Below are 13144 nucleotides of genomic sequence, written 5' to 3'. Positions count from 1 at the left end.
GGTTCGTTCTTGAGCTTACGAAGAATTTGGCCTATTGGAACTGTGAACTTGGTGAATGTTTTAGGCGCTGAGTTTTCTCTGATCGGGGAACGTTTCATGCGTTCTTTTTCGACTCTTTTTTGTTAGACTACTTGGCCTCGTTCCATAGTGTGTACTTCTCCACCAAAGCATACGAAACTACCAGGGTCAGTTCTTCTCCCATGATCAATTTTCTGAATAAAGGATGTTCGGTAAGAAGCCTATTTCTGAATGTTGTCGTTGCTATGTCTTCATTGTAGCCAATAATCTTGGCCTTCTTCACTTTGAACCTATTGACATAGTTGCGAATTGTATCCCAAAGGCCTTTTAGGTTCCTGAAAAGATAGTCATATGTCCTTTTGATTGAGCGATTAAACGAATACTCCTTAGTGAAAACTAAGGAATGTTCGTTGAAACTCCTAATCGACTGCGGCGGTAGGGTGTGAAGCCAGTCTTGCGCCTCGCCTTGTAGAGTTGTGGCAAAAATTTTGCACATAAGTGCATCGTTGTTCCCGTAGAGGATCATGATACTACGGTAGTACTTGAGGTGTCAGTCCAGATCTTTGTCTCCTTTGTACGGAGTGAAGTAAGGCATAGTGAACTCGATATGTGGATCTGTCTGCTTGATCTCATTCGTGAATGGTAACCTATTTATGTTGGTCATGTCTCGTCGAAACGCATCGTTAGTAGTTTCGTTACGTTGGAAATTACGTAATCGTCTTGTCAAGAGCCTCTCAACTTCTTCTTAAATTTGCCTCTGCTGGGGTATGTGGCACGTTCCTGGTAAGCCAGCGAGCTGTTCGCAGGCTGTCGGTTGAACTTGAGCTAGATTGAGTGACTGCTAACAGCCCGCTCCGATGTGAGGTGGAGAATGCTTATTGCAAACCTAGTTGTGAATGAACTTTTCACTTAGAAGGTTGTCCATATTGATAATTGGAGTATGGCTTCAATCGTGAATGTATGCTCGTCCTTGGGATTGATTAGGAGTGCACGCTCATTCGTGCACTGAGACGAGAGTATACGTTATCCCGAGGATCCAGGCGGGAGCGTAAACTACTAGAATGCTCGGATCGTGGCTGGTTAAAGGGTTGTTTGTCAAGACGCTATTGGAAAGGTTCTTTGTTTGCCCTTGTCTTACTTCGGGACACCTCGTCGTCTAGGGCACGCTGCAAGAGCTGATTCACCAAGGTAGTCTATTGTGCGAAGGCGCTTGTCAACTCTATAATTTGTCGAAACAAGTGTTGTTCACCATTTGGGATGGAATAGCTTGGACGGTATACGTCTCCTTGAGTAGTGGAAGTGTAATGGACTCCGTGCGTAGGCTTCGACACGTGCGGTGAGCGTGGGTGCTGGGCTTGGGCTCGGCTTTGATGCGCGTTGGGCTTACGCTGGCATTGGGCCCGCAAGTGTTGGGCTGCTCCATCTTTTGCAGCTGCTTGGGTTTGGACAACTTGGGTTGTGTGCTGAGTGAAGGTGTGCATGGTTTAGGCATGCTCTGCTGGGGTAGGGGCTTGGCCGGCTCGTGACGGGCCTGGCTCGCTTGACTTGCGGCGTAGGCGACTTGGGCTACTAACGCAATTGCTCCCTGCTCACCGTGAGCTGGCTGCCATGGTGATGGCCCACTCCCCACTACCATGGTGGTCCCCATGGCTGCCATGGTGGCGGTTCTCCGTGGTGGCAAAATTGCTCCTCTTGCCATCGCATTAAGCCTCGTGGATCGTCATGGTGGGGCTACGTCTCGTCCTCCATCATTTGATTCAGATCTTTGAAAGTAGAAAGTTTGGTTCGTCGTGGTTTCCGAATTTCCCGTCATTGTATTTTTCCCTTACCTCTATTCAAAGAATTAAAAAATTCTAGGAATAAGAAAGTATGAAAAATTTACTAACGAATGAGAAATGAGAAACTTTGAATGCGAGAGTCTTCTTCGAGCGTGTGAATCAAACTCTCAATGAAAGCACCAATTTGTGGATGCAAATTTCCGCCTTCGTCTTCTTGGACGAAAATGCACCTGCAAAATAATTAACACCTTGGGTCAAAGCCAAGAGCCTCATGCGCACACAATGATTTTTTTTTGGGGGGGGGGGGGCTTTGGCCGAAGAACCTCAAATGCCAAAGTTAGAATTTGAGAGAGCAAGTGTTTAGAGAAATTTAGAGAATTTTAGAAGAGAATTAGACTTAGGTTTTTGGAGAAATGAGGGTGTTTACATAGGGGTGTGGCCGGGCCCTCTTTGGAGAGAAGGGGTCCAGCCACTTATGGTGGTTTTTGGCTCTAATTGCAAGATATTATGTCAAAATAATATCTTGCAATCAATTAATTTAGGTAATTAACCCTAATTTGAATGAATAATTGAGGTTTACCTTGTGGGGGGATTTGATGAGGATGAATGAAATAGGTTTTAAATAAATATCTATTTTGATCACTTTTGACCTTGATTAAGTTATGATTATCCGCTGCTTGCGCGTGAGAGTTCTGGTGTGTCTCGAGGGTAATTTTGTCTTTTTCACCTAAAAATCCACGTGTCGCCACCATATTTTTCTTGATTATTTTTTACTCCACATGTTTTGCGCGTGTTTGTGCTGTTTGCCGCACCTTTCCTCTCTTATTATTTTTCTCTTTTACTTCTTCATAATTTTTGTTTGCCGAAAATTTTAGTTTACAGTCTAGTCTTAATATTATATGAAAATGGGAAAACATCAGTTGCGATAAGGTACAATCATATGGCATTAGGGCCATGCTTAAAATTAAAACTGTGACATAGACATAGATCGACCCCTTATATTTCCCTCCACATCTTTCTTCCAAAACATTTCTTCACGTGTTACACTTGGACTTGGTGTGTTATGTGGTCCAAGTAACAACATATAAAGGTGTACCACCCAACAAAGCCATTAATTTAGCAAACCCCACCCCCTCCCCTCTCCTTGGGGTTGTTTATGTCTTCTTGCATATACTTGCTCATTCACACAAAATTCTAGGGTTCTCTTTTTATAGGGTTTTCTTTTTATAGTATATCGGTGTATAGAAAGCACCGAAATACGTCGGTGTTTGAGCAGTTAGATTGAAATTGTCAAAATCCGGTCATGCAAATTTAGGTCCTCCAATGCTTTAGTGTACAAAAGTATTGGCTTTTTTTTTCTCTTCATGTTTGATATTGTTATCTTAAGAAACAGAAAAGGAAAGAGGAGAAAGAGATACTGCCTAACATAAAATTTGTAATTTTTAAAGGAAACTAGTTTTTCAACACCCTTTTTTCCCGCGAACACTTTTGTTTTAAATTGAATAATTCAAAAGAGAATCAGGAGACACAAATTATTAATAGTGTGTAGAAGGAGAGGAACCATATGAAACTATTCTTTGATCATAGCAAATATATAAGATTTTATCGAATACTTCGGAGGACTTGTTCTTCCCGATATTTGAATCTTTAAATATTTATTTAAAAATATTAAAATCAAAATCTAACCGTTAAAGTATTAAAAAGAAGTTCGCAGATATATAAGCCGGAAATGGTGTCTCTGAACATCAGTAAGAAGTGCAGGAAATTATGATCATTTGTCATTTCTGTAAAATGGAAAGCGAAAAGGTCAGAAATTCTAAATCAATCCCTGCAGAGAGCATGTTTATGGCTCCACAAATATTTGCAGACAAACCCGCAGTGATATATCTATTTCGTTCAGTGTCTCATATATAATATGGTGTTTTCCACATTTGTAACTGTGATTTCTGTGCCTGCGGCTGTAGTCCCACCATTAAGATATTTGTCTCCCATCTTTCATGGCAGAAATTCCTCGTGTTAAAAATCTCCCACCTTCTGCCAAATTATTCTCAAGTGTCATTTTATCTCAAATGCATTCTAGCTAGTAGTCTCCATAACTGTTTAACTACTGATTTTCGCACTATTCTTTTCTTCTCAATGCTTCATTGCTTATATCTATTAATTATTAATTTTCATTTGATTTGTTATATTCATAGACTATAAAAAGGAGTGCATCGAAAATACTGAGAATGCAAAACTCACTCCCTTAAGTTATATATTGGTGTATTTGTATGTATGCCTTCATATAGCATAGCTACAAGAAATTTGAAACTACACCCAACTTGTGTTTGAAATTATTTTAATTAAAAATAGGGTAAAGTACAAAAAACTACCTCAACTATTGGTATCATGACACTTTTATATCTTATCTTTTAAAATTGACAATGTCATACCTCATCTTACCAATTTGTGCCAATGTTATATCTTCCGTTAGGGTTAGCGTGAATTTCTCAGTTAAATGCTGACGTGACTTGATCCGGGACCCATTTTCTATTAAAAATTTAATAAAATATTATTAAAAACTAAAAAAAAAATTAATATGATTTAAATATTAAAATAATAAATAAAAATAAAAAAACCTCGGTCAGTTCGTCCTTCCCCCTTCTCTCTCTCCCCATCTTCTTGCAACCCAGAAAGAAGAAGAAGGAGGAAGAAGAAAAAAAAAAAAAAAAAAACCCAACCCAACTCAGTTCTCCCCCCTCCCCCACAACAAACCCAGAAAGAAGAAAAAGGAGGAAGAAGAAGAAGAAGAAGAAGAAATAAAAAAAAAAAAAAAACCAACCCAACCTAATTCCCCCCCCCCCCCGGCACCCACCCTCTTCCCTCCACACCCATTCCCCTCATTTTCTCCGCACCCAGGTTCTCAACCTTTGGAATCGGCCTGGTGAAGGTTTCCCGATTCCACCTCAACGGGATATGGATTTGTTTTTGGGTTTTTTTTTTTTTTTTTTTTTGGGTTGCATGTAGTGGGTGCGAGGTTGGGTGCAAAGGTGGGGAGGTTGGGTGCGTAGAGTGGGTGCGGGGAGAAGAGGGGGTGGGGAGGGGGGAGGACAAATTGGTTTTTTTTGTTTCTCTTCTGTTTTTCTGGGTTGCAGTTGCAGGAAGGGGGAAGAAGATGATGGGGAGAAGAGAGAGAAGGGGGGGGGGGAGGGGACGAACTGATTGAGTGTTGGTTTTTTTTTTTTAACTTTTCTTTATTATTTTAATATTTAAAAATATTAAATATTTTTTTTAGTTTTTAATAATATTTAATTTTTTTTAATAGAAAATTGGTTCCGGATCAAGCCACGTCAGCATTTAACTGAGAAATTCACGCCAACCCTAATGGAAGGTATAACATTGGCACAAATTCGTAAGATGATGTATGACATTGTCAATTTTAAAAGATAAGGTATGAAAGTGTCATGACACCAATAATTAAGGTAGTTTTTTGTACTTTACCCTTAAAAATATATTGACAAGCACGTAGAACAAAAATGGCCGTCAAAGCCTCTTGAAATTAAATTTCATAGTAAAAAAACACTTGGAAACATTGTTACGAAGAAGAAAGAAAACATGATATTGACGCATATGTTATTATAGATGTCTATTATTGTATTTGATGTTAACCGTTATTAGGTGAATGACATTTTCTATTGTTTAATTCGTAAAATGTTTCTCAGTAGTATTAACGACGGTTAGAATCACAATAGCTAAACAAAAATATTGCATACATTGCGGCCATCATCAAGATATGAATTGACAATCCCCGTACATTTTACATATAACAACAGGCCGGTGGTCCAAATTTGGACTCGTTATAACTTATATGCATTTCACAGTAAAGTTTACTTGAAGAATTTCTCAATGTTTTAAGCCTTTTTACAGGGTTGGTGACACTTCACTGACATGCATGTGGATCAGAATTTAAGACAGCACTTCGAAAAGCCTTGAAGATAGTTAGATAGCAACGTTTCAAAGAAAAGTATCGAATAATTACAAATATTTGTCCAAAATTCAATATATATATCATAATAGTTTGTCAAATTTACTACACTACAATAAAAAACTTAATAAACTAAATCTATAACTCATGCGCAATTGGTGGATTATTCAAGTGATAAGAAAAGTTACACTAAACTTATATAAATTACTAGAAAAGAGATTCGAACATGAGACTTCGGATGTAAGTGCTAATACTTTTAATCAATCGAGTTACAAGCTACTTGCTTCAATCCCTCATAACTAATTTCTTCATATATACATACCATATAAGTTAATATACCCTTAAAATATAATATCGCTTGTAATAAATTTGTATTTATTGAACTCATATGAGTTAGTGACCAATTTCACTCGATCACCACAGTTTAGAAATGTGGTTAATCGCAATGAACTAGATTTTTGGCCTTAATTTGGGGTTTGCCTTTTTTCATTTCACATGCGCGTGCATTGACAATGGCTTCGATTGCTAGCTTCATCTCTCTTTGTCTTCTCTTTTAAACCTAGAGTATCTACTTCTCAAGTGGGCACGTATGACATTTTCATCGCTGGTTGATATATACAAGTGCATTATTGGCAAATTCCAACTTATTAAGCGCCAGCTTTTTGAGGTTTGATGGTTGAACAACGTCGTATTCTAGTTTCGGTTTTAGGGTTTTAGTGATTGTCTAACATAGTATCGAGAGATGTTGGATTCAATCATTCAAAACTCCGCTACTGCAGTTTTTAGTTGTTTTCGCACAATTGAGATGCACGATTGGGTTGTGCATGAGGGAGGGTGTTAGATTGATATACGCTGCTTTTCATTTGTTTACACAATTAATTAAGATTAGAGACACTGATTGTCTAACAAGCCAATCCTAGTTGAGGTTGAGGTTACCATAATACCATTGTTACTTTCAAATGGAAGTCTTAACTTTTGCTTAATTTTAACAATTTGGTCAAATTTAGGGGGCGTACTTAACATGTTCCATGGAATATATATCATATATGTCTTTGTCCATTTTGTTTTGTTGCACATGCTGATATATGCAGGTACCGAGCAATCAGCTCCAATATTACGGGCCTAATTCTAAGTGGAAGCATCATTAACAAGTCAATCAACCTCCAAAATCCATCTGACTGGGTTTTCAAGCCATTATAATTGCTTCTGTTTTGACTTGTAATAATATAGAATGCAATGCATATGGGATGCATGAAATTAACGGTACAGGAGCATTCGAACGCATTGTTTGATGGTTAGGGTATTTTTCTTTAATTCACTGTGTCTCAAGGTCAAATCTTTATCTTTCTTTAGTGTAGCTTAAAGTAGTAATATCAGTTGTAATAAAAAAAAAGCCAAATTTAGATAGCAATGTGGAACATGAGATCTTTCGATGTACCTGGAACATGACGACACGGTGTTACTATTTCATTTAACCCTATCGTCAATCCCTATCATAATGTGGAATAATAACACCATGTTACAGTGTTGTAGATACACACAAACATTTCACAAAACACAGTAATAATTTTGGGGAAGAACTATATATTTTTTTTCTTCCTATAATCAATTCGATTTGACGAGTTTAAAACTAAGGAATTAAGTCATATAATCCAAGCATCAAAGATCACCAATAATCTCTTCATGAGATTGTGATGAAAAGGCTTTCTGACTCGTTGAAATGAAAGTTGAAGATCATCAAACCAACTAATTAATTAATAGCTACTCATGCACGCAAATTACGAATTTCATATATTTATGAGATAATTATGCTTTTTTTTTTTTGTATAGAATTATGCTCAAGTTTAATTGTGATTTTATTTGAAACCTGAGGATCTAAACAAGCAAATAAGAGTAATGATACACACAAAAACAACCTAATCTACCTAACTAATTAATTAGTACACATATATGATGACCATACCAACCACACCCAACACTTCTTAATCAGAGACAAGCCTCTCCGGCCATGCCGCCGCCGCTGCATCACCTGAAAACGTAGTCATATTCCAGCCACATGAGTTCCAATAGCACCCACTATTATCCATCAGCTCAGGCAACTCTATCTCTCCCCAAAAATCATCTCCACCGTCCGTTCCGCTGTGATGATGATGATCATCGTCGTCATCGTCACTTTTTCTGGTGATACGTGACGACTTCATGATTGTATGTGCTGCTTGGGCTGCTGCTGCCTGAATGTCCCTAGCAGTACTCGTGGACGGCCTCGGCAAGTGGTCAACTTCCTCGGGGAAGTTCAGCTGCGCTTTTCGGCCTTTGAGGCAGTAGGCGGCAACGTCGTACGCCTTGGCAGCCATCTCCGGCACAGGGAAAGAGCCTAGCCAAATGCGTGACTTTTTGCGCGGTTCCCTAATTTCGGACACCCATTTCCCCCACCTCCGCTTCCGGACGCCTCGGTACACCGGGTGGCGGGTGCCTCCGCCTTGTGAGTCAGCTTTTGGGAGGGTGGTGGTGGTGCTCGGGTCATCTTCAGTGTACGGTGGTTGCTCCATGTACAATATTGGAACCCTGTCCTTTTAATGTGAGTGCTTTTAATGTGAGTGTCACTCACACTAGTTACTTACTTTGTCCATGCCTTGGACCTTATAAGTTATATTTTTCTATGAAATGACATTTATGCCCTTGCATAAGAAATAAGGGACTGGTTATTTCAATGCCCTGTGCGCCAACTGATTGTTATAGTGGGTGGGGTACCAGTGTTTTGAGGGAACATGCATGGTTTAATTGAGCATTTACAACTAAAGAAGCGCCCACATCATGCCCAAGAAAACAACTTTTTAAAAGAAAGATGGTTCTGATTGTTGTTAAAAAATAATGGAATTCACTTCTTTAAGCAATGCATATATGTGCTGAAATGTATGACATCAATTATACACTCACTAGAGTCGCCAAAGAAAAATGTGAATAGGAAGCATTTTCTTTTCTTAGACAATTTCGGACACATATATAAGTGGGTTGATTAAATACGAACTACGAGTTCTGTTAGAAACAATCACTCAAGTACTGATTTATAGTTTGTTGTCAACTGTTGATGAAAGTACGTTTCACAATCAATCAACAAAAGTCACGTAATCGCTTATTGACGACTGTCAACCCTGTCTATCAACTTTTTCTTCCTCTAAAAATCATTACTAGTTTCACTTTAAGGTTCCAAACTTCATTAACTTCACAACAACATTGGCTTATGCATGTCATTACACCCTATGCTTTATATGTTGGTCCCAAATGAACTATGGTTGTGATTTCTACAAACAACCATCACGGTGTGATTTCCATTGGATTACATCTCTAACTGTCTCCTCCAAGGAGTGGTGGACGATTGTCACAAGGGCAAATCAATACAATGACCGACCTACCCTTTCAAGTAAATATCATTATCAAATGCTCAAAAGGCTAATCAATTGCTTTTGGTTTCTATGTCCCTTGGGTTTTGGTCGGTTTACAAATCACATGGTGGATTAATCAGCACGGGATTTTGATGATTTTTCTAGCTTTTATCCTCTTTTTTTTTGGGTTTTTTTTTTTTTTTTTTTTTTGGTGTGGGATAATTTTTGCATGATAAGTTGGTGGGTTTTAGTAGCTTTGGTGTGAGTTTTGACATAGACATAAAGCCCTTGTAAAGTAGTAGTAATGCTCTCCTCCATGGAAACGAGGTCCTCTAATTGGCCTCGATGTAGTTTATGAGTTTGATTAAGGACCACAGTTGTAATTGGACTATGAAACTTCTAATCACAATTGCTTATTGGATTACTTTTCCATTCAATCATTATTATGATAATGATACACGTGTTATCACAAGAAAAGTTAGGAAATCGTAGATAATTCAATATTTATATGATACTAAACACTATCTAGTGATTTTATTGTAGTTTGTTTTTGTGTTATAACTTTTTCAGATATTTTCATTCTATATTTTTGGCTCTCATTCTCATTTAGAAATACTATTGTACCGTTATCCTGTAACAAGAACAAAATATAGCCGTCTCTTTTTTTTCACGCAATTAAGGATTTTATTTGTTTCTTCTTTAATTCTAAGACAAATGACAATTTCTATTTGCATGAGTTTTCGTTTCAGATTATTTGGCTTCACCATATATAAGGTGGGAAGATAAGAGAGTAGTAGCCGGGAGACCACTCAAATTTGCAAGTCTTATTGCTTCACCAACTATACATTATACAGTAGAAAACAAAGTAAGAAAATGAAGCATGCATTGGAAGGAAGTGCAATTCTCAGGATAGCATCAGAGTAACCAAAAATATGCAAACCAACAAAGATAGGAACAAATAATATGCAATGACCAATTAACGAGAATCTTTTAGAGCGAAACAGATTCATATATCTACATATATAATTGCACATGCATGTTGGAGAATCACTGCCACTAAAATCTTATCGGTACGTTCGAAAGGAATAATATCGAGCAGCGGTACCACACCAGATCTGCTGCTATTTCTTATGAAGATAAAACACATACCATTATATACCATCTACAAATGTATTTGTTTTTTTTACCATTAACGTACAGTTTTCGAACTTGAGATATTTTTCACGAGAAATTAAATTTTTTTCCACCTACATATTTATGTTTAATTTTATACGTTGTTTTTGTTTGATTTATTTAAACCGATGATAATATATAATGATAGATAAGTGAGAGGCTAAAATAAGTGAAAATCAGCTCCCATTTTCAACATTGAAAAGCAAAATACCACCTTATTTTTCCTAAATTAGTAACTAGCTTGTTATTTTATTATGGAAAAAGAGTAGATTCAAACCAAGAACCTCGAGTCTAGAGGCAAATTTCTTAACGCTTGAGCAGTGAACTCCTTACACACACATATATACACACACATGTGTAGCTAAGTGTTATTATCAAAGGGGCTATGTGTATCAATCAAATTGGTATACATGCTTTGTCATTCCCTCTAGGTATAACTTATGGTGTAGCTATCAACTGGTTTATACACCATACAATTAATTATTACATGAACTAACAAATTTAGTGCTACTGAGACTAAATTTATAGACTAAATTTTGTAAACCAAATAATTAACATGAAAGTTGATGATTGGATTATTACTTAAGTGTTAATTAGCATGTTTATTGCTTATTGATGACGTATCATTTAGTTTGCAAATTTAATCTCTCTAGCATTATCATAGATATTAAACAGTAGGTAGCTAGAAATGTAATAGCCAATGGCTTTGTGGACTTTCCTTTTTCTTTAGCATACATTCTAACGTAGAATATCGTTTGTAATTAAAAAAATTTGTTATTCTTCTCCATTAAAATGTATTTATTATAATAATCATATTAGGGTATACAAGTGTGTACAAGAAGATGCTTATGTGGTCTGCAATTTTTGCGTTTGATCAAGTACTGATCCAAGATCATCCGGAACTCTATGAGGCCAGTCCAAATGTGATCTTGTTGACACTCATCTCTGAGCATTGGGCCTAAATATCATCGGCATCTGACGTCGATATGGCCCATAAGAAAAGCTGAGCGTGATGCACCAAAATAGGTGGGGATGGGTGGAGATGCAAGGGCAAGGTGGGGATGGGGCAATTAACATTCTTCTGTCTTTTATTTTTCAAGAACAAAAAGAAAAGCCGAACTAGGTCTATGTGTTTAGTGACCACTGGATTAATTTATTCCAAATACCGTTGGGAGAGTTGTATTAGTCCAAGTGAGTATATTTCATCTTATACGCGTGCTGTACATGATACCTTCTTTCAAGTAAGAAAGTTTGTGGTCGGATTTGGGGTTCATATGAGATTTAAACATGAAATTGACTTTTTTTCGCGTTGTCACTGCTGCTTACAAGCATTGATATATACACAAGTGAATATTTACAAGCGTTGATATGTGCTGGTGATATATACACGGTAAACATTTACAAGCGGTGATATATGCCGATCCTATCGCGACCAGCATAGCTCAAGCGGTCATCGCGATCAAAGTTCTTAGAGTTGCCAACATGAGGTTTTATATGTTCTAAGCTGCACGTATGCATGACCGTGCAACTGAGGGTTTGAGAACCCAAACTGCCGTAAGATCCCTCCTTAATTTGGTACCAAGTGCAGTACCCTCGTATGCAATGTGAGTTAGCCCCCCATCCTAATTTTGTCTCACACCTATAATTTAACATATAGAATGTGTTTGTTATACCGAACTATCTCGGGCTGGACTAAGTTCAAGGACTAACCTAGATTGGCTTAGATTAAATTAAGCTGGAAAAACAATATCAAACTAAGAAGCTAGACTAACCATAAATTATTATTATATTATAATTTTTTTTCTATTAAGATTATAAAAATTAATAGATGAAACAAAAAGGATATCTTCTTCGCAAATTGCTGGTGTTCCTCAGCAACTTGGAAGTTACAAAATTTCCAATAACAAAAGGCTTAACCCTGATCCCTGAAGATAGACCTCCGCTGCTAAAGACCCAATTCCCAAATTTCCAAATATTTTGATTATTACAAATAAAAAGTACCCAAAACCCTAAAAATACCCAATCTCCATCCTTCTCGCCCTCAGATTCCTATACCCATGGCCATGTATGTGGCTGAAGATAAAAATTGACGACTAAAGGCCGTTGTTGAAGAGCCGAGCTTGATCAGGAAAAGAAATCGCGAGATTATAGAATCGATCTGGGTTGAGATTCGCATTGAAGGCGACCACCAAGAGGAACTCATCGATTAATTTCCTGACGAGCGTGATCTAGTAAAGAGAGAGGTAGAGACAGAGATAGAAGAGGAAAGACGAAGAAGGAGGCAACGAGTGAGGAAAGCGCTTGGCAGTCCCATGGTTCAGCACGGGGCTACTTTAGACAATCTAAAAAGGCCCGGAGTCCGCACGAGTCCGGACTAGTCTTATTTAAGTTAGTCCTAGGCATCCCAAACAAGGGATAATAATCCTAGTTAGTCCAGTCCCACTTAAAAAGGTGAACAAACACACGCATATAGAACCGTTACAATACAATGTTGACATATCAGCAAATCAACCTATCGTAATATCAAGCCAAATACAAGCCAACAATTTCTCACACATTTGAAAAAGAATTTTAACTTGAAGCCAAATACATGCATTGCAAACATATGAGTTGTAATGTCCCGACCCAGGCCCAGTGCAAGCAGGGCGACCGTCCAGGGCCCAAAAAAATTAGGGCACCAAAAGGGTGATATATTTATATATGTTTTATAAGAGTATAAATTTATAAAGTTTGGATCGAGACACAGAAATTTAACTAGAAGTGGTGGTTTGTCATTTGAAAATAATGAGGAGGTCTTGGGTTCAAAACACCATGTGTGCTTATTTACT

The 13144-nt window shown here is 37.6% G+C and overlaps 2 protein-coding genes across 2 annotated transcripts in view; both read right to left on the bottom strand.

The window, feature by feature from the left end:
• The window catches only part of LOC126629435 (uncharacterized), an 89748-nt gene that overhangs the window by 70509 nt on the left and 6095 nt on the right, over window positions 1-13144 (bottom strand). The gene's annotated exons all lie outside the window — the stretch shown is intronic.
• LOC126629437 (ethylene-responsive transcription factor ERF023-like) lies at window positions 7599-8389 on the bottom strand. Its single transcript, XM_050299477.1, has one exon. The coding sequence runs from the start codon at window positions 8307-8309 to the stop codon at window positions 7743-7745; it is 567 nt and encodes a 188-aa protein (XP_050155434.1). The 5' UTR covers window positions 8310-8389; the 3' UTR covers window positions 7599-7742.

Source organism: Malus sylvestris, chromosome 7 (assembly GCF_916048215.2).
Source record: "Malus sylvestris chromosome 7, drMalSylv7.2, whole genome shotgun sequence".
NCBI classification, from domain to species: Eukaryota; Viridiplantae; Streptophyta; class Magnoliopsida; order Rosales; family Rosaceae; genus Malus; species Malus sylvestris.
This window is presented reverse-complemented; position numbering and strand designations above follow the sequence as displayed.